This window comes from Ursus maritimus, unplaced genomic scaffold, assembly GCF_017311325.1.
Source record: "Ursus maritimus isolate PB19 unplaced genomic scaffold, ASM1731132v1 scaffold_8, whole genome shotgun sequence".
Lineage (NCBI taxonomy): Eukaryota > Metazoa > Chordata > Mammalia > Carnivora > Ursidae > Ursus > Ursus maritimus.
Genome location: NW_024426996.1, coordinates 39933782 through 39956359, shown reverse-complemented (window position 1 = coordinate 39956359; position 22578 = coordinate 39933782). Strand labels below are relative to the sequence as shown.

General features: G+C 37.0%; 1 protein-coding gene across 5 annotated transcripts in view; it reads right to left on the bottom strand.

Annotated features, from left to right (window-relative positions):
* CLOCK (clock circadian regulator) overlaps window positions 1-22578 on the bottom strand; it is a 135302-nt gene that overhangs the window by 28180 nt on the left and 84544 nt on the right. For all 5 annotated transcript variants that reach the window (XM_040624956.1, XM_040624954.1, XM_040624957.1 and 2 more), the window contains 8 exons: window positions 18145-18234; window positions 12296-12416; window positions 9344-9457; window positions 9099-9217; window positions 6732-6814; window positions 5933-6039; window positions 5066-5213; window positions 4451-4526 (listed from right to left, as the gene is read on the bottom strand). In XM_040624956.1, coding sequence (XP_040480890.1) covers window positions 4451-4526; window positions 5066-5213; window positions 5933-6039; window positions 6732-6814; window positions 9099-9217; window positions 9344-9457; window positions 12296-12416; window positions 18145-18234 — 858 coding nt within the window. The remainder of the gene's footprint in view (window positions 1-4450; window positions 4527-5065; window positions 5214-5932; window positions 6040-6731; window positions 6815-9098; window positions 9218-9343; window positions 9458-12295; window positions 12417-18144; window positions 18235-22578) is intronic.

Sequence of the window (22578 nt, the reverse complement as noted above, 5' to 3'; positions counted from 1 at the left end):
TGTACAAAAATTAAGTCAAATGGATCAAAGACCTAAACATAAGAACTAAAACTATAATACTTTTAGAAGTAACGGGGAAAAGCTTTATGATGCTGGACTGCGCAATGACTTCCTGGATGTGACACTGAAAGCACAGGCAGCAAAAGTGCATCAAACAACACTATAAACAGAGTGGAAAGACAGCCCACCATGGGATGGGAGATAATATTTGCAAACCACGTACCTGGTAAGGGATTAACACCCAGAATATATAAAGAACCCTACAATTCAACAGCAACCCCCCCCACGAAAACAATCCAATTTAAAAACAAAGGTCTTGCATAGATATTTCTCCAAAAAAGATATAAAATGGCCAATAAAACACACTGAAAAGTTCCTCAATGTAATCATTAGGGAAATGCGTATCAAAGCCATGAGATATACCACTTCAAACCCATCAGGACAAGTATTACTTAAAAGAAAACAAAACAAGAAAACAGAAAATCACCAGTGTTAACAAGAATAAACTGGAACCTACAGTGAATCTACTATAGAAAACAGTATGATGGTTCCCCAAAAAATTAAATATAAAATCACTACGTGATCCAGTAATTCCATTTCTAGGTGTATACGCAAAAGATTTTAAAGCAGAGACTCAAACAAGTATTTGTACACCCATGTTCATAGCAGCATGATTCACAAGAGACAGAAGATGTATGCAAGCCAAGTGTCCATCACGAGATGATGGATAAACAAAATGTGGTCTATCTGTACAATGGAACATTACCATAGTATCCATCATCAGCAAAATCTCCTACTCTCAACCTCACCTCTGAACATCCATTTGCTAGCTTGCTCTAACTAAAACCCAGATGTTTCCAGAAAATACCACTTCCTTACAGGTCTTTTAAGTGGTGGCTATTTTCTATCTCATAACCTTCAGAGCCCTGCTCTGAAGGGGAACAAAAGTCCTCCTACTGCTCTTTCCAGAACCTTTCCCTCTCCTCCTTCCCAAAACTCAGAGCCAGAATCTCACATTATCACTATATGACTATCTTGCATTGCTATAGTCAGTCATCTACTGACCTTGTGGCCACTTCTCCCTAAGCACCTCAATTCAAATTTCTGCTCCTGGCTCAGTTTTACCTTCACTAATTTTTACTTCCAGTTATCAGTATCAGTATCAATTCACATGTTCAACATCATGACTTCTCTCTTCCTTGATGCCTTGATCTTAATTTCCACCTGTCCTCAGTCACTCATTCTTAATCATGCCTTAGACCTTGTCATTACCAGTAAGAATAAACCTCCCATAATCTCAATTTCAAACATCCTCCTCTTTGACCAGCATTTTTCATATTTCCTACTCATTTCTCTTTAGTATCCCAACTCCAGTAATCCTTTAGTGGAACATAAAATACATGGATTCCACCACATTTTCACAATCACTCTCTCATTTTGTCTTCTCTCCTTTCTTTACCCAGCTTGAATTCATGGTTAATCATCATAACCACACCCTTCGGGGTATCATCAACTCTCCTGCTCCGATCTCCCTTCACCACACTCCCTTAGAAAAATCCCATGCTGGTTAAACCAAATTTTTAATCTATTCTGAGCATGGCTGAAGAAATACAACATGGTGACGGTTCTCTCTTTAAATTAACGGCCAAGAAGCTCAAGTGGGCCCTTAATCCTACTTGTCAGACTAAAATTACCTTGTCTGTTCACTTTCCTACTCTCCTAGGAAACCTCTAACACATCCTCTCCTAACCTCACTCTTAGCTGGGTACCCTGCTTCTGGTTTCACTGAAGAACGCTGCTATAAGCAGCATCTGTACTCATATATTCTGCCTTTCTTCATGTCACTGCAGATCCGGGATCAGCAGACACTCTCTGTGAGGGTCTGAGAGGCAATATCATAGATCTGAGGGCCACACAGTCTGTTCCAATCATTCAGCTCTGCTGTTGCTGTTGCGGCACAAACGCAACCATAGGCTAGATATAAACAACTGAGTGTGGCTATGGAATCCGAGGGTATAATTTTCATGTATCACAAATATTATTCCTCTTTTGATTTTTTTCAATCACTTAAAAACATGTGGAAAACATATTTTTAGCTTGTGGGTGTTACAAAACCAGGCAGAGAACCAGATTTGGCCTAAAGGTCATAGTTTGCTAAAATCCTCTGTCACGGAATAATTTTTCCACTAGCTAAGCCCTATCTGTCCACTGTGGACTGGATCCCATCTTCTCTCATCTGTTCAAGAACATTGCTCTAGCATTTCTACCTCTACCTCTATCAGTGATTTTTCTCTCTCAACAGACCATTCTCATCAGTATACAAACATGCTATTATTTCTCCCACCTTAAAGAGCAAAAACTTCTTTTAAGCCTACTTCTTCCTACTACCGCGCCGCTCCTCTCTTCCTTGTAGGAAAACCTTCCCTACTCGCTGTCTCTTAATTCCCCTTGTCCCAGAAAATTCTCTCTTTAAGCCCACCCTAATCAGGCTTTCACTCATATTACTCTTCCACCCAGCCTGCTCCTACTGATCAACAAATACATGTTGTTAAACTCAGTGCTCACTTCTCAGTGCTCATCTATTTCATCTACTGCAGCGGAATCTGACAAAGCTAAGTGTTCACTCCTCACGGACACACTTTTTCCTGGCGTCTCGGACAACTCAGTTTCCTGGTTTTATTCATACCTCACTGGATATTTCCCTTGAGTCTCCTTCATGTCTTAGTGATGCAGTGCCCCAGTACTTAGCCCTTCATCACCCCCCCCCTCTCTCTCGCCATTCATTCCCTTGGTGACCACATTTAGATACATGACCTTAAAACCATCCACACATTAAAGTTTCTCAAAAATATGTCAGATGGACCTCTTCCCTAATCTCCAGGAGGACTGTGGTGTAAGAGTAAAACACAGCTACAGCAGACACAGGCAGAGTATATTTCACAAACAGGGCTAGTTGAATTTACTGAGGATTGGACACTGGCATAAGAGAAAACAAAGCAAGGAGGAATGACCTCTGTATTACCTTAATTTCTATAACTGTCCTCTCTCATTTCAAGGAACCCTAGATTTAAGCACTTTTCTCAGAAAATGTACTTTACTAAAGCCTACTAGATCTTCTTCCACTAAGCAAACAAAGCCTCTTTGAAAAAATTCTGTTCCATGGGATCCATGATTGCAGAGAACTTCTCTGGGTTATTCACTGATGTATTCTGAGCATCTAGAGCCATGTCCAGTACTTCCTGGCACATGAAAGAGTACTTAATAAGGTTTGTTGAAAAACTGAATGCTATCTCCCATACTGACCTGGCAATGCTGCCTATTTAACTCACTTTTTATACAGATTCTTGATTCTTTTCATTCCACTAATTTTTTGCATGCTAAAAATAACTGTTGTAGGCAATTTCTGACATAGCTCACAATGATCCCCACCTCCTGGTATTTACCACCTCGTTTAATCCCTCCCCTATAGTAGAGGCTGAACCTAGTGATTTGCTTCCAATGAACAGAACAGATAGAAGTGATGGGATATTACTTCTGTGACTAGGTTACAAAAGAGTCTGACTTTCATCTTGCTGTTGGTGTCTCTCCCTGGATCTTCTTACCTACTTGCTTGGATGGAAATAGCTACCTGGAAAGGAACTGAAGGTTGCTCCGGCCATTAGCCAGCAAGAAATCAAGGCCCTCAGTCCAGCTGCTGCTGAGGAACCCCATCCTTCCAATAAGCACTGAGGAAGCTTAGAAACAGATTCTGCCCCAGTGGAGCCTTGAGTTGAATGTGACCCCCATTGACACCTTGATTACAGCCTTGTCAGAGACCTTGGGCTGACCCCTTGATTGCAGCCAATGATCAATTCTAAGCAGAGGGCCCATCTAAACTGTGCCTAGATCTCTGACCCACAGAAACTATGAGATAATAAATGTGTATTATTTTACATCATTAAGCTTTGTTACACAGCAATAGGTAACTAATATATTATACTTCTACCTGATATTAATGAAAAGAGAAACCAGAGTTCAAATTCTGACTATAACTTCAAGCCATGTGTTATTAGGGGAGATCTCTCCCCATACCCCCTGCTTAAAGCCTCAGTTTCAACCTTTTCAAAATGGGGATATTACCTATGAAATAAGGATGTCTGAGGAATAAATGACACTTCATGCTTCATATAAAGAACTAGCCAGAGCCTTGCACATTGCAGGCAATTAGTAAATGGTAGTTTAAATCTGAGATCATATGTCTCTCACTAAATAGGAGGCCCTTCAAATATTTTCTAGAAGCAGATAAGGTTTTAAAATATTAAATTTAAAATAAAAATAAATAGTAAAATATAATTTATAACCCTGTCACAAGTGAAGCCATGAAATATTTGAAAAATACTTTTCCTATAAATTATTAAGTCTTGCCTTTCATTGGGAAGAAATTATTTTTTTTAAACTCTAAGATACATACTTTGTCAGCAGCTGTCTCAGGAAGAGACTCTTCAATGCCAAGTTCTCGTCGTCTTTCAGCCCTAACTTCTGCATAACTACAAATGGAAAAAAAAAAAAAAAGAATTTTCATGCTTAATCATTCATTTAAAATACTGCAGAGATGTGTTCCATGTTTGTTATGTGTCTTACTTGTTCATCACAGATTCCGGACTATTTGCTATGCACCACACAAACACACATCTATAGTGTTCTGGTCTTAATCTAGGTATCTCAAGAGTTTTATATGCTACAGTAAACGATCTGTGACCACCCAGTACTTAAGAGGAATTAAATAAAGGAAAAGTAGGCTTATCTACTCCAGTGCTCCTTTTACATGGTGGACTTTGGTACGTAAAAGACAGTTACAGCTTCTGCTCTAAACCGTGACATTTATGTCAAGAATTATATATGTGTATATAACCTGCATTCTATTTCTATATAACGCCTGTAAGTAAATTTCATATTGCATTGAAAACATTATCGAAAACTAGGAAAAAGATCACTATAGCTCTTAACAAGTCATGCCTAAAAATTACATTGCCAAACTCACTATCAGTGTTTCTATAGTTCAGAAATACTGTAAAAGAATTATTACCTTACTACGGTGTGAGTACAAACAATAAACTCTGGCCTTGAATTCCACTGATGATAAGTGATGTAATAATGAGTTTGAAGCCAAATCCACTGTTGTCCCTTGGTGAGGAACCTATAATAACATGATTTGCCTTTCCCATATTGCATTACTAAGAAGAAAAAAGAAAAATATTTATTGATTCATATCATTAGTTATGAATCTGGTTTTTTGTCAAAGCTATCATTACATTTTAATCTATATACAAAATTCTTCTGGCTTTTCAATAACATATATATCAGTTACAAAAAAAATGTTATTCTATAGAGATAGCTTAAGGTCCCAAGAAATTAACATATCTTCCATAGTGCCCAACTAGAGTCACTAGTGTCAGCCAGGCATAAAGAGATGCTAATATTCCTGCTGCTAACAACCGTAACAGCTGGTAACATTAAGTATTCACCATGGGCTTTCTAAGAGTTTATTTAAATGTGTACCTGTCTCCTGGGCAGACTTACATGCCTGGATATCAAAACTCATGAAATAGTGTTACAATATTTTGACATACACAATTTTCAAAGGAATCTGGTTCTTTTACTCCAGATGTAGAACTTACACACTTCAAAAACAAGATTCATTAGATGCCATACTATAAACCTGTACTTACTATTATAGATTAAAATATGTAAAACAAGAACAAGTTTAAATTTGATCTAAGATTCCTACTGGATTGGTTATAAAGTAAAATCTTCCAAAAAAGAAAATCTTCCAGTATTTTTCAAAAATACAAAAATGATTACAAGTCTGCATTTTACCACCACCTATTAATACACTAGTTATTTACTTGACTAAAAGCAGTTATTATCACCAGAAATATTAAAACCTACTTACAGTGCTCATGACACTTTGCCAAATTTTCTAGGTCATCCACATGATAGTAATCATAGCCTGATGTTCCCAGAACTTCAAATGGCAAATATCCTATTATAGGTGGTGCCCTAAATTACATACAAAACAATCAATATTGTAACTTTTTCTATCATAAGAAATACCCCAACTAGAAATCTAGAGTTTTTGGGGGGTGCCTGGGTGGCTCAGTTGGTTGTCAGACTCTTGGTTTCAGCTCAGGTCATGACCTCAGGGTCGTGGGATCAAGCCCTGCGTCTTGTCTTCGGGCTCCACACTCTGTGCGGTGTCTGCTTGAGATTCTCTCTCTCCCTCTGCCTCCACCCCCCACCCTGCTTGCACACACGCACACACACTCTCTAATAAATTAATAAATTAAAATATATATATATATCTATCTATCTTGGGGCACCTGGGTAGCTCAGTCAGTTAAGCATCTGCCTCTGACTCAGGTCATGGTCCTGGGATCCTGGGATCAAGCCTACATAGAGCTCCTTGCTTAGCAGGGAGGCTGCTTCTCTCTCTACCTCTAACCCTTCCCCCTGCTTGCACTCTCACTTGATCTCTCTCTCTCTCTCTCAGATGAATAAATTTTAAAAATCTTTAGAAAATAAAAAAAAATAAATCTTAAAAAAAAAAAGAAATCAATTTTGGGGGGAATCTTTAGTTTTTGAAAAATGGATAATGGATTTGAACATCTGATTAGAAAACACTTGTCCTGAAACCCATTAAGTTCAAGAGTTACATGACTTTTAGCTTTTTATGGAATTTAAAATGAACTTACCTGTGATCTAGAAATAGGAACTTCCACTCTAAACTATGTCTAGATGTAAACTCTTCATTAGGTTCTTCAACAGTGCACATTTCCTACAAGCAAATTAATAATTAAATTTTAGAAATACTGTTCTGTGCCCTTAGAAGAATCCTAACTATTGGTAGCCATGAAAGTCATTAGAAAATTTTTCCCTAAATTACTTTTTAATCACATTTTAATTTTCTAGTATTAAAGAATGTGGCAATAAATAGATGCAGAATTCTAGGGGACTATTTCTCACTCAACATACGTCTCTATTCATTCACATGCCTATAAACCCCTAATTCTAAATTCAGATCTCTCCTGATTTACAGTTAGTTCTATATTTCTGTCTGGATGTCCCCACACATCACAACCTCAGTATGTCCTAAAATGAACAACTACCTTAACCTTACTCCTCATACTCACACAGTTTTGCATCTTGTTACTGGAAGCATATCTGTGTTGTGCCATCAGTGTAGAAATATGATAGTCACAACACACTCTTATTTTTCCCTTTAAAAACCATCTAAATGGCTATTACCAAATCCTTCAATTTCACCATCTAAATTAAAAAAAAAAAACCTATTTGATCCCATCCATCTTCAGGGTCTTATTAGACTCTAGACTTGCCATCACTGGCTCACATCATTGCCATAGCTTCTCCTCAGACAAGTCTCCCCGGTTTTAACTCATCTTTTATTCTGGCCACAGTTACTGTCTAATACTCAAGAAGATTATGACTTCCCTGCTTAAAAACCTTCATGATTTCTCATTTGGTTAGGATAAAGTTTAAACTCTTTAGCATGGAGAAACAACAAAGAAACACATTTTATTTCTGGACTCTGCTTGCTTTTCTAACCTCATCTCCCACCATCCCTACCCCTTCCACACACAGTAACCCTAGACCCTAGTCATACTCAGCAATGTATTCCAACCTCCTCTGTGTCCTTGAATGACCTTCTGTAGCACAATGTAGTGAATTAAGAGCTTGGGCTTTGAGAGAATGGGAATTATAATTACTCCCCAGTTCTACCACTTAACAGCTGCAACTGTGAGCAAGTAACTTAACTTCCCAAAGCCTCAATTCCTTATATATAAAATGAAGATCATACTAGCATTATTTTATAAAGTTATTACAAGAATTAAATGAGATAACACATGTGAAGTATGCAGCGATCAGCAAATGTTAGCCATTGCTATCATTTCCTAAGAACAGAACAAGGAGAGCAAGACTGGATTAAGATCCTTGAACTGCTACTTCAGCATTTTGTCCTAGAATACGGTATTTCCCTAAATTTAAAATCTTAGCCTGGCTTATTTCAAGAAACTTTCTAGTGGTTGAACTCTTTCATTTTCCCACTTGTCTACTAATCATCTACTTCTTGGGCCCAGAGAATAAAATAAATTATTTAAGTGAATTTTAAAATTGAAAAGGTAAATTATATGCAGTAAAAGACCACTAGCATATTTCAAAAGAAAATTTCGAAAGCAATCTTTAGAAATTGCCTAGATTTTTGGCCTTCCCCCTTTAATGTAGATTGTGAACTATACAAAAAACTACGCTACAATTTTGCACAAAAGCAGGACAGTGGTGATATATAACCACTGGCTAACTGCAAAGGAGATATATTTTTAAATTAGTTATAATTTAATGAGTGCCTAGATAACTCATTTGCTTCAAAATAAAATAAGACAAAATCAGAGAGGGAGAGAAACCGTAAGACTCTTAACTCAAGAAAACAAACTGAGGATTGCTGGGGGGGGGGGTTGGGGGATGGGATAACTGGGTGATGGGCACTTGATGTAATAATGAGCACTGGGTGTTGTATGCAACTGATGAATCACTAAATTCTACCCCTGAAACTAATGACAGAGTATATGTTAATTGATTTTAAATTAAAAAAAAAAAAGATCATGACCATATATATTTAATGACTCATGATCATTACTGCTTTAATGTTTCTAAGAAATTTCAGTTCTGGAAACAACAAAAAAAATTACATAAAGATAGTCTCATAATATGAAGTGAAATCCTCTTTGGAAAATAAAATTAGAAACATTATAGAATGGCACTGTTAAAAATCAATAAGCATTAAGTGAGCAGTTAATCAGAGATGGGTAATTGATTTGTCCTAAAAACTATGGATCAGGAATAGTAAATGATTTCAAGTAAGACAGCTGTTGTTGACTTTAAGTAAAATGGGGAATAAGTAAAATCAGTCTTTGATGACCTCTCCCACCTGTGTCCCTTCTCTTTTTATTCTATCTTCTATCCATCAGGCTAGCCTGTGTTTAATTCTTGTTCTTACCTTGCTGTCAATAAATCTCTGATAAAAAAAAAAAAAAGAAACATACCTTGATGAATTGAGGTGTAGCTAATCTCACAGTAGCTACAAAACAAACTCTATCATCATAAGAAGGCCTGTGTGTGCGTTGTATAGTTCCTTCAAAACCATTGTGTGCTGAAGTGGATACTAAAACAATAAGGAATACATATCATCAGTTACTCCAGTAACTAGTTATTAATGATGTTCAAACATCTGTGTCTTTAGAAGAGTTTAAAGAAAAGCAAGTTAAAATTCACTATATTTTTAACTCACCACTGTTTAAAGATTTGAAATTTCCTATAAATTTCACATATTCATAGGTAGATGGCTCCTTTGGGTCTATTGTTCCTCGAAGCATATGACAACAGAATTCTAACTGATTTTTTGCTGAAATGAGAAAAAATGTGATATACCTGTGGCTTATCATAATGAATGATCTATAAGATGACAGAAGTTGTGTAAGTTTATAATCCCTATTTTCTTCAATAGAAGTCCTCAATGACATTTTATTTAGTCCATAAAAGAATATCTTTAGATGATCTCACCTTGTTCTTAATAGAGAAGACAGATCTTCTGATATAAGCAACTATATGTTTCCCCACTTTTATCTGTCCTTCTCATTCTTCACTCTAATGTCAAAGAAAGGTTTTGCTTCCCATTACAAAGCTAATGCTTGTCTCTACCTAGAACAGTCTTTCCTACCTTCTCTAGGACAAGGGCCACACGACTGTCATTCATTCCTTCATTTCTTCTCTTCTGAAGATCACAAACATTTGTATTAACTTCAGTGAACTTTCCTCGTTGTTTCTACCTCTTTTAAAACTCATTACATCTTCATTCCCATAACATGAAACCTACCTTCCTTACTATTTCCATAAACCCTTTGTCAATCTATTTTCAAACTATGGGCATTCACAAAAGTTTTTTATCTTTTACTGTCCCTTATAAACTTATTGGCATTGGTAAATTTATTTATTCCTAAATCTCTCTCCCTAATTCTAAAATTTTATGAAGACCAAATCTCCTATCACTATTTGCTTTAGGACATTTCTACTTGATTGTCCCACCAAGTAACTTAAACTTAAAATATCTGGAAGTGAATTTATCCCTTTCTTCTAAGCCAGCTGTTCTCCTTTGTCCTATGTGTGTTATCTCCCCAGTTAGAAACCCTATCAATTTGGTCTCTTCTCTACCTATATCACATGCCCCCAAACTAATCTGTCACCAGGACCTGCTATTTATTTCACCAAGGAAGCTCTCATTAGTCATTTTTTCCAGCTGAGCATCCAGTACCACCAATTCAGTAGACAAATTACCCTGCATCCAGGTAACCACAAAATGTATTCTTGAAGCTTCTACACTCCTGTCACTCGAATTCAATCTTGTCTACTACTCTTAGATTAATACTACCTTCATCATTATTTCAGCACTCAAGGACTAGTAACACCTCTTTATGCTCACAGCATCAAACTCATACTCTTCTGTCATTACCATGAATGGCTCTATTATCAAACTCAACAGATTCAAAATCTAACTACTTTCTTCCTAAAACCTTACCCAGTGACAATCCCTGGCCACTTGGTCACCTGTTGAGCTTATCTACTCAACACTCATATATAGGCTTTCCTTTCCACCCTTACTTCTATTGCTATTCTTACCTCTGGTCTGGTCCTTTCAAAATTTTTCATCTGAGATGTATTTTTTCAGACCACTTTTTTTCAAATTCCCTTTCACTGGCTCCTCACTACATAAAAAATAAAAATCAAACTCCTTAGGATTAACTATTAAGCCTGATTTCCTTCTCTGGACACAAATCATACCACCTGTACCACCCCACCTTCATTATGGCCCAAATGACCAGCTTGCAGAATCCTGAATTTTCTAAGCAATTTCCCTTGTTACATATCACGTTACTCCTTTGGCATGAACACTTTTTTGGGGGGGAAATAAATTTTTTTGTATATCAATTATTTAACTAGGAGGTCAGGAAGTCATTTAACTAAAGCTTTTCTCTACCAAAAAGTATTGTTGCTAACCTCAGCTCTGATCTTGGAAGAAGTCTAAGAGCTGTCTTTCTGCCAGAGGCTTGCTTGCGTTCAGTTCTCCAACCAATTCTGCCCTTATGAAGGTCTCTAAAGTGGATCTTTTCTCTCCACCTACTGCTATATCCCAGAGTTCCCCTTTCTTCTCTTTGCTCTATATGTTTACCTCAAGCAATGCCATTCAATCCATGACGTCAAGCACTATTTACAGACATATAACTGGCCTCTATACCCAGCCTAGGTCTCTTTTCTGGAATGGTCTATTGGTCAATGTCATAAGAACTTGATTTTTTAATAACTTGATTTTTAAGCAATTATAAACAGGCTTCGAATGGATTCTCCTTGTCTCCAGTTCTTCTCAACTCCTTCTGACAGGCTATCTATTCTTAACAAAGATAGACATTCATACATACTTACATGTAAATGTATGTGTGTGTGTCTCTAGGACAGTCAGTATGCTACAGAATTTCAGGGTTCAAAATACAAATAACTTTTAAAATGATTAATCAGTATCACCAGAAAAGTCAAATATTTTAAATCATGAAAAAAGTGATTAAACACTAAACACTGTTATAACAATTTCTGATTAAACAAAGGGTAATTTAGTGAAGAAAATGAGACATTTAGGTCAAATGAATTTGTCAAATGAATCTAAGAGAAATGTCTGATTATATCATAGTATTTTGTACTTCTTGAAGGCAAGGACTATTTTTCACTATTCTTGGCACTCTTATGATACAGCACAAGTTCCAGGCATATTAAATATATCCAATAAACAATAACTTAATTAATAAAGGAATTTCCTTAATAATATTTTGAAATACATAAGTTATTTTTTCGTACAGTTTCAGTGTTCAACTGGTTAGTGATGGTGGAAATAAGACCTTCTCTGGTTACATACAAAAAGATTTTTTCTTAATATATTGCCACGTTCCATTTTTATGTAAAATACATTTTTATGGCAAAACTATTATAACAAAAAAGATGGGATTTCAATAAATCCTGAAAGAGAGTTCAGACTTTTAATATGGTTATGAATGAATATTTAAAAAGGATCTAATAGGGTATATGGAATGATGTTATGTGTTAATATGGTTTGACATGTCTGTGTTTGTTACAAACTTCCAAAAGTAAAGGAAAATGCAACCAAATACTGATAACGACACTGACAATAACTACTTACATTTTAAATATTCAGGGGTTAATGAATCACTTTCCAGCAGATGAGTAGAGAGTATTTTATAAACCTCTGAATGTTCCCCCTCTGGGATAAAATTAAATATACTTTGATCCACAAGATCAGACTGAAAAAGAAATTTTTAAAAAATAAAATAATTTTAGTGATTCAAGATACATTTTAAAAGTATATCATTCTTAAAACATCACATGAGCATATGGCTTTCAGTTATCTATAAAAACTGACAAATACCAAGTTATAGAGCACAACTCAAAAAAACAAGAGAAGGTGGAGGAGGGTTAACATGACCTCCATGCCTCTGATACTAGTGTCATCAGATCTATGATCAATATGACTTTGAAAGTCTGATAAATTACTTGCGAAGGTGAGTTTCACCAAATTTGGACATTTACTATACAACAGGACTAAGAAAGTTTATTAGACAAATCTTTGGCTACGAGATACCATATAGCCTTTGGCTACGAGATACCATATAGCCTTACCATATATCCAAACCTCTGGTAAATTATGGTGGTGTACACTATAGCAAAGGACAAAGCATTAGCCACTGGCTAAGCGAAGAGGAGATTTGATTTTGGTGTTATTTCAATTGTCCAGTGTGTCCTTTCTTTATTCCATTTTTTTCCAGCCATCTATCCTGTATCCCATTGTCAAAAAGCCTTGCTTTTAGATAACAACAAAAGAGGCAAGTAGTATGTTAAGCATTACAATCCTTGCTAAAAATTTGGCTTTAATCATGATTTAGTAACAACAGTAATCTGAAGAACACCAGGTTGTCTATGATGCGCCGTGGCTGTGGAATCAAAAATGATTACGATAGCTCCTATCCTTAAGAACTATTGACAAGGGGCGCCTGGGTGGCTCAGTTGGTTAAGTGTCTACCTTTGGCTCAGGTCATGATCTCAGGGGTCCCAGGATCAAGCCTGCGTTGGACTCCATGCTCAGCAGGGAGTCTGCTTCTCCCTCTCCCTCTGCCCTTTCCCCCATTCATGCACATGTGGGCTCTCAGATAAATAAATAAATAAATAATATAAAATAATAAAAATAAAGAACCACTGACAAAACTTCAGTGACTTCACATTTCCTTCCAAATCATTCTACTTGGTTTCTCTACGTTTTCAAACTGTCCCATGGAATTCTGGGAACAGTGAAGTGGTATCTTAAGAACCGTGAAGGAAGGGGCGGAGGGCAAGGGAAGTGAGAAGGGGTTGTGAAGGCCGGGCTAAGGGTCTCTCTCCCTGCATTCAACCAAAGCACTTTCACTGTTTCTATTTTAAACATTGTGAAGATTTTGTTAAAAACAAAAGCAAAACAAACAAACAAAAAACCCTCAAAGAACAATAAAAAATCCACCATGGGGGCTACTGGGAGTTAAGAAAGGGGTGTTTTACTACTCTCCACACAAGCCATACGTCCATATTCTTTCTTTTCTCTAGCCCTCATCGTCCACCCCATGAAGTAGAATATCCTTCCCCCCTTTCCACAGATCTATACCCTCTACCTTTCAAAGTTCAGTTCAAATTATTTCCTTCAAAAAAGCATTCTCTTCTTGCCCTTAGAAACGACGTGGATAGAACTAGAGGGTATTATGCTAAGTGAAATAAGTCAGTCAGAGAAAGACAATTACCGTTTGATTTCACTCATGAGGAATTTAAGAAACAAAACAGATGAAAGTAGGGGAAGGGAAGGAAAAATAAAATAAGATGAAAACTGAGAGGGAGGCAAACCATAAGAGATGCTGAACTCTAGGAAAAAAACCGAGGGTGTGCTGGAGGGGAGGTGGGTAGGGGGAAGGGATAATTGGGTGATGGGCATTAAGGAGGGCACTTGCTATAATGAGCACTGGGTGTTACATACAACTATGAATCATTAAATTCTACCTCTGAAATGAATTTTTTAAAAAGCATTCTCTTAACACCATAATTCACAGTAAAAATAAAATTCCTTTAGTATTTATTACTCATATCATTCATTTTCCATAAAAAAAAATCCATTATATTTTAACGTCTATGCCGCCCTGCTACCCTGTGAATGAACAAAAGGGCCATATCTCCTACACCTTTATCTCCTGTCCTTCAAATCAAGGCACATTAGCATACACTTTGCATGTAATAGTTATTAGTACAGTAAAATATTTTGGATTAAGGAATTATTTGATGAAGGTTTTAGGGATAACCATACCAAAAATATACCTGTATTTTAATAAGATTTTTCTGAAAGTCTGAAAAACCTCTAGAAGTAATGAACTAAAAGTTCAAGCATGAATAAGACAAAAGCTAGAAAAATGCTTTTTATTGACAAAATAAAGTATAAGCATTGATACTAATATAAAAAATTGTCTTAACAGAAAAATAAGACACCAATTTGAAAAACTAAAATGTTCATTTTGGAAATGGTTATAGTTTTCTATTATTTATTCTTATCTACAATTTCTTCTACTAAACTATGATTTGAGCCATGTTACCCTTGCTTTTCCACCTATAAACTTATAGGAGGTTTCATATTCATAGGGAAAATATGAATGACTAGTATAGAGTGGTATGGTAACAGGCTTCCCCACCATTCTCCTTTCCCTGTCACCTGCTAATCTGAAATGTCAGAGTTAGCAGGCAACTAATTAATTAATGTGTCGAAGTTTCCTTTAACCACTACATTTAAAATCTCTAAATGAACGGATCATACTCGATGTTGGCAAACCACCCACTCAGTTCCCAAACACAATTCAAAGGAAAGAAAATAAAATGGTAGCTACTATCTGGATCTTTGTATCTCTCTCAATCATTTTCATGAAGAAGAAATATAAAACCTGCTGTTTATAATGTAACATAAATCAATAGCCGGTTTTCTTTCTTTCCTTTTCTCAAACTGGAAATTTGTGCCTCTTAATCCCCTTCTCCCATTTCATCCATCCATCTCCTCCCCCATCTCCTCTGGCAACCATTCATTTGTTCTCTGTGTTGAAGAGTCTATTGGTTTTTTTTTTATTCATTTGTTTTATTTTTCAGATTTCACATGTAAGTGAAACTATTTGGTATTTGTCTTTCTCTAGGACTTATTTCACTTAGCATAATACCCTCTAGGTTCATCCACGTTGTTGCAAATGGCAAGATTTCATTCTTTTTTTATGGCTGAGTAGTATTCCATCGTCTGTGTGTGTGTGTGTGTGTGTGTGTGTGTGTACGCACACACTACATCTTCTTTATTCATTTATCTGTTGATGAACACTTGGGTGGCTTCCATATCTTCTTGGCTATTATAAATAATGCTGCAATAAACACAGGGGTATGTACATCTTTCTGAATTAGTATTTGTGTTTTCTTTGGATAAATACCCAAGAGTGGAATTACTGGATCATACAGGCCTTTTTTTCTACAGTAGGTCAATGTGACCATTTAGTGGAAACTATTCACTCTTACCAATTTCCTTTTCTTTCAGGTAGACAACCAGCAGTTAAATAACTACTATTGGTTTGGAAACATAAACACAAGTTGCTTAAAAAGGACTAAAAGCTCCTCTGAAAAAAATGTCAAATATATGTTGGATATAACAACTGTGTTCCTTATGTACAGGCATAAGGAACAAAAATTCTGGCCGTATCAAATAAGCATTCAAAATCATTATGTAACTATTCAAAAAAACTCTAAATTGTATTTCTGCATACTATATTTATACCAAAGTCTGTACTGACTTTCTTTATACTTCCCAACTAACAAGTTAAGAGGAGCTGAAAAGGAAAGGAACAGTATCTTCAGAGCAGCACTTTTACTCTTGGACTCTGTTACACTGTAACATGGTTAATTTGACCATCCCCCCTGATATTACATGTGATTATAAATTTAATATATCTTCTCTCAGGAAGACATTTAAGCAAGTGTGAGGAAATCAGTCTTAACTTGTCAAGTGTTACCAATTTTAAGTTCCCAGTAAAGAGACCTGACTTTTGGCACTTTCACTAAATTCTTGCACAATTAAGTCCGATTTCTCTGGGTACATGTCTGCTGATAACATAAAAGGCAGGCTGGGCTAAGGAGGTCTAAAATCCCTTCTGACGCTGAGGTTGTATGACCCTATGATTTTGTCACAGACTATCAGACCAAGAGGGGGGAAATCAATAAAATTCCTTCTGATCATTAGCTACAAATAGGTTAAAATGTGCCCAAGTTAATTTCATAAGTAGGACGTGACAAAGTTAAGAAAAATATTTTTTGCAGGACCTTAAGTACCAATTTTATAATTTTACAGTCAGAATTAGAATTTAAAAATTTTAAGTACTACTGACCACTAAGATGGCAAATTTTAATTTCTCAAGAGAACTGAATTATAAACACTAAAGCCTAACTTGGGGATTTGCTATATGTTTCTTTCCTTTCAGGCAATAGCCAAAATTCTATTTTAGACAAAAAAGGTTTGCATATTAAAACAAAAATAAATTACTTTAAACTATTTGTTAGTTATTTTTAATGACAACTCAAAATAGGAAAGCACATATTGTTTTCTCTTATTATGTATAATCCTAAACAAGTATTATTTCATTTTCTCAAAAGACACTTTTATTTATGTTTTCAAACCATTAAATAACATATAATTCAGCAATGTCAGTGATGTGAGGAAAAGTATCCACAGTAACTGCAGAAAAGCAAAAAACTCTTCTAAAAAATGCTACTATTAACCCAGAATGGAATGATGGGTCCACCGATCAGCAGCAATCTCCTCTGCCAAAAAATTCACCTGCCAGTCTATAAGCTCTGGCTGACACAAACAACTAAAAAGATCCAGAAGATGTGAATAACAGAGATAACTGGGTATGGGGCATATGGGAACTGTCTGTACTATCTTCTTCATTTTTCTGGAACTCTAAAAACAGTTCTAAAATTAAAAGTTAAAAAAAACAAAAACAAAAACCCAGGTGGGAACGTGAAGGCAAAGAGGGTTTTTATTGAGGGGGAAAACATTAATGATCAAACACTTAAATCCCAACTAGACCTGCTGTAGAATCTGATCTTTTAAGTGTGGAGCCTATTCTTCTGGTAAGAGTACAAAGTAGCAGAATAATCAGAGGAAGAGAGATAGTGCTTTTCGCTATTTCTTGAAAGAGACCTTTACAGACAGTTTACTTTGTAATGTTATAAATCTTCAAAAGATGGGCAATTTAAGAGTAATTTATAAGTAATTTCAGCATATTTATACAAGTCCTATCTTAGATAAGAACAATTACATTTTTTTAAACAATTACATTTTAAATAAAAACTTCAAATTTATAAAAACTGTCAACTGCAGCACAGCACCTACCATACAGTGTGACACAGAGTATTAAATAAATATACTTTTAATAAAACAGCAAACAACAAAATATAATTCAGGTATTCACCATCTTAATCAAATTTATACAATATAATTCTTTTCTAATTTTGTACTCTTTCAGTCATATTGAAAACAAATCGAATATGGTCATTATAAAATTCTCATTTCTGGACAGAGCACAAAAATTCTGTATCTATTATTTTTAGTGTTATTCTTTTGAGAAAATTATTTGAGTTCCTCTAAAAGGAACAAATACCTCCCTAGAAAATTAGCTATTCTCAAGATACTTCCAGTGATTTAGCAACACTGTTACCAGGCTGATTTAAAAAGAAACACTGAAAACACCATTAGAATAAGGAGGACAGAGGTTAGATACAGTGGCAGTTAAATAGTTGCTGCCAAACAGCGAGACATGGTTAGAGCTCTGGTCCCCACTCTAACCACTGTTCGACATTGCTCTGGAAGTTCTCTTCTTCGTGTTTTAGAATATTTAAAATAGTCATTAAATAAGAAACAGATCACAGGATACTTACTGGTAAATGTTCAAGTAATGAAGTTATACTCTCTGACACATATATTATGCTTCCATCGGTCATGATTGCTAAAAAAAAACCATCAAGAGCCTGAAATTAAACATAATGGTCAGTTAAGTGAAAAGAAAAAAAAGTACAGGACAGAAAAAAAAATCTAATAACAAAGGACTTAAAAGAGGAATTTCCAGCATGCTAGCTTTTCCCTTTACGATACCTTAGTACATATCTTTGTGCATTCGTAAATGCTTCTGGAAAAAAAAAAATCGCACTATGGTCATATATGGGAGAGCTGGCTTCTAAAACATAGATACCTAATGTTCTAACATCATTACGTGCATATTATATAAAAATTGCCTTATTTGAAGATGCTGGTATCTGACACACACACGACCTCAATGATACGTCTGACACACAAAACAACAAATTACCACCCTTCGGATAGATTAACAAAAGGTGTCTGAAGCTTAAGGAGATACATGGGGGATAAAGTAAAAGGGAAATTAAGCTGAAAAAGTAGGCTGGGGTCAGATCATGAAAGACCCTGAATACCAGGTCAAGACATAAGGATATTGTTCAAAAGTAGTCTAGAAGCAGTATGTACATGGATTTAGAAGAAACAGAATTAAGTTGGGAAAATTTCAGTGGCTTTTGGAAGAGTCAGGGAAGTTAATAAAAATCTGAATAAAATTAGTAACAAAAAGAACAGAGAAGGACTTAGGAAGCATTGAGAAATGGGAAGTTAGAGTTCAGGAGAGAAGCTGGTACAGGTGATACAATAGTTAATAATAAAGCAATCTTGTACTTTATATTTTATAAGGTATTTTCACTTGAGAACCCTAGGCACAGAAGTGAGAGCTAAAGAAATGTGATCTGCAAAAGAGAGAAGCATACCTAAGACAAATCCTTGGAGTAATATCCACACATGGGGATGAGGAGGAGGACAAGGGCCAGAGAAAATGACAGAGAACAGAGAACACACTGTCGTCAAGGAAGGCAATAGAATGGGGCGCCTGGGTGGCGCAGTCGTTAAGCGTCTGCCTTCGCCTCAGGGCGTGATCCCAGCATTCTGGGATCGAGCCCCACATCAGGCTCCTCCACTAGGAGCCTGCTTCTTCCTCTCCCACTCCCCCTGCTTGTGTTCCCTCTCTCGCTGGCTGTCTCTGTCAAATAAATAAATAAAATCTTAAAAAAAAAAAAAAAGGAAGGCAACAGAAGAGAAAATGACAAGGTGAGTGAGGAGGAAGAGGGATGGTTCACTGTAAAATGAGATCAAACAGGATAAGGACTAAGAAAATGAGAAGTAAATTTTGGTGACTTTAAAGAGTTATATCGGTAGTAAGGTGAATCAGACTACAATGAGTTTAGACACAAGTGATAATCAGGCTATTATAAACTACTCCTTTATGAACTTCAGAGGGAAGAAAGGAGAAAGGACAAGTTCCAAGGGGACCAACTATCAAGGGAAGTAACTGAAGCATATACGCAAGCTGAAGGAAAAGAAGATCCAGTGAAAAAGATGTTGAAAATATACAGCAGAAAAGATACACCATAAGAGGAGTTCCTCTTTGCCTATCAAAATGGTTATCATGCTAAATTTAAATTTCTTTTTAATTACGGGGCTCTCTCAAAGGATAGCAATTGCTGGTAAGAACCATATATGTCTTCTTCAACACTGTTATCTGCAGCACCTAGCAGATATGTGGCTCGCAGTAGATAAAAAATATCTGTAATATATGATGTATGGACCTGGGAGTTAGAGCAATCTCCCTTACTTCTAAATAACTGTTGAAGAATTGTTGACTATATGGAAAAAGGCACCCTCCACCTCCCCTTCTACTGGGGGACAGATCTGGATGTCAGAAAGAACTTATTATGAGTAGATGCCTATCTTCAGAGAATGGCTCAGAAAAACCCATTCTTGGCTGAGAGTGAGAGAGAGAGAGAGAGAGAGAGAGAAAGAAAGAGAGAAAGAAAGAAAGGGAGAGAAGTGTGAAATTTAAGAAAATTCAAGGGGTGTCTGGGTAGCTCAGTCAGTTAAGTGTCTGACTCTTAATTTTGGTTCAGGTCATGATCTCAGGGTCGTGAGATCAAGCCCTGTGTCAGGCTCTGCATTCAGTGGGAAGTCTGCTTGAGGTTCTCTCTCTCTCACTCTCCCTCCCTCTCGCCCCCAGCCCACATATGTGTGTGCTGGCTCTCTCTCTCTTTCTCTCAAGCCAATAAATAAATCTTAAAAAAAGAAAAAAGAAAAAAAGAAAATTCATGAAATTATTTTTACGAAAACTCCTTAGTACAATAATTCCAGTATTATTTCATAATGAAGGAGTCAAAATGACATTAAGAACATGTTTCATGTGAAGCTAGATTGTGTTATCTTTGACAGTGAATTAACATTTACTACGGTGATCTGTATTTGCTCTTTGCATATTTGCTAGAAACTGAGTAAAGCTGTCTTCTGTGAAGAGAACGAACTGAAATCAGAACTCTTAACAACATAAGGCCATTGCCAGAACCAGAGCCTGCCCTTTCAACTTTGACACAGGCAAAGACTAAGCAGAGAAAAGCCTCCACCAACATACCACAAAAGTCTTAACTCTACAAGAAAGAACCCAGGGCCCAGACTTCTTTTGGGTGGAGGGATTTAATTTCCAAGCACAGTGAATGGGTACACCAAAAACTAAAGGGGTCTTAAGGAGGGCCCAAAGGAGGAAAATTGGAGAGATATGGAAAAGAAAGTAAGACAGGGAAGGACATCCTACTCCTAAGACTGAAGCCTGTGAGGCTTATCCATTTTCCCACACTGTATGATATAATGGAAAGAGTTCATTAGTTAAAACTGTTTGTCTTCAATGACAGTGGCAGAGTAGGAGGACCCCAGGCTTACACTGTCCCAAATACAACTTGATAACTATCAAATCATCCTAAATACATCTGAAGACTGCAGAGCAAACTCTACAACTAAAGGTAGAAAAGAGGCCACAATGAAGAAGGTAGGAAAATGCAGAGAGGCAGTGAAAAAGATGGGCTGCTGTGGCAGGGAGGGAGCCCCAATAATAGAGACTGGCAAAAGACAGACTAGCACACAGGGGAGTGCAAGGGGAAAACAAATCCCCATGGCAACTGGGCCTGGAAAGCAAGAGGGGCCAAATTTCATGAGTTCCGGCCATCAGCAGGGCTTAACGTCTGGAGTTCTAAAGATCAGCAGGTTTGGCTCAGGGAGAGCCCAGGGTCATTGGGGAAGAAGGCAGGACAAACATCCTGTGGACACACAGTTTGGAAACAATGATCTGCAGAACATCTGGGGCACAGAGTGAGGAGGTTATCTGCTCATCTCAGAGTGTGTCGCAGAGAGACAGCATTCACAGAAAGACCCCACCAGGAACAAAGGAACTGGCAGGCACCATCTCCCTCTCCCACCTCTCAGCGGAAGCACACAGCCACCTGCGGGAAGAAGCATAGCCTCAACACTCGCTACCTAACCTGCTTACACCAAGGCCCACCCTCCTGTGCTCCAGCAGAACCATCCTACCCAGTCACATTTGTGTCAGTCCCAGGGTGATGCCACCCCTCCACTGCCCCAGAACACTAGCCCAAACCCTTGCCCACACCACCTCTCCCCACTCAGGACTCTTGCAGGGCCTCAGTTCCACTGGTGGTAGTGACAGGTCTCATTTCACAACAGAAGTGAAGACAGCCTCTGCAGACAACTGGCCTGAAGAATAAAGCGGCCAAGACAGAACAGCAGAGCACACACAGCACACACTGGAGAAACTCCTCGAAGCACCAGGATCTGGGGAAGAGGTCATGTGATACTACCCGGCAGGGCACTACAAAACCTTTTCTTCATAAGGCCATTACCCTCAAGAACAGGAGATGAAGCTGACTTTCCTAACGCACAGAAGCAGGGAGAGACTTAGACAAAATGAAAAGGCAGAGGAATTTGTTCCAAATGTAAAAAAAGGACAAGGCCACAGACAGAGATCTAAGTAAAACAGACATAAGTAATATGCCTGATAGAGAATTTTAAAGTAATGATCCTAAATATATTCATTGGACTTGAGAAAAGAGAAGACATCAGTGAGACCCTCAACACAGAGAGAAGGAATAACATAGCACAGATGAAGCACTCAATGAACAAAATTAGAAATACACTTGATGGAATGAACAGTAGGATGGAAGCAGAGGAATTAATTAATGACCTAGAAGACAGAGTAACGGACAGTAATCGAGGTGAACAAGAGAAAAAAGAAAAACACAAAATGAGAATAGACTTAGGGAACTCAGTGACTCCATCAAATACAGTACCATTCATATTATAGGAGTCCCAGAAGAGGAGAGAGAAAAGGGGACTGAAAATTTATCTAAAGAGATAATACCTGAAAACTTCCCAAATCTGGGGAAGAAAACAGATATCCAGACCCAAGAGGCACAGAGAAC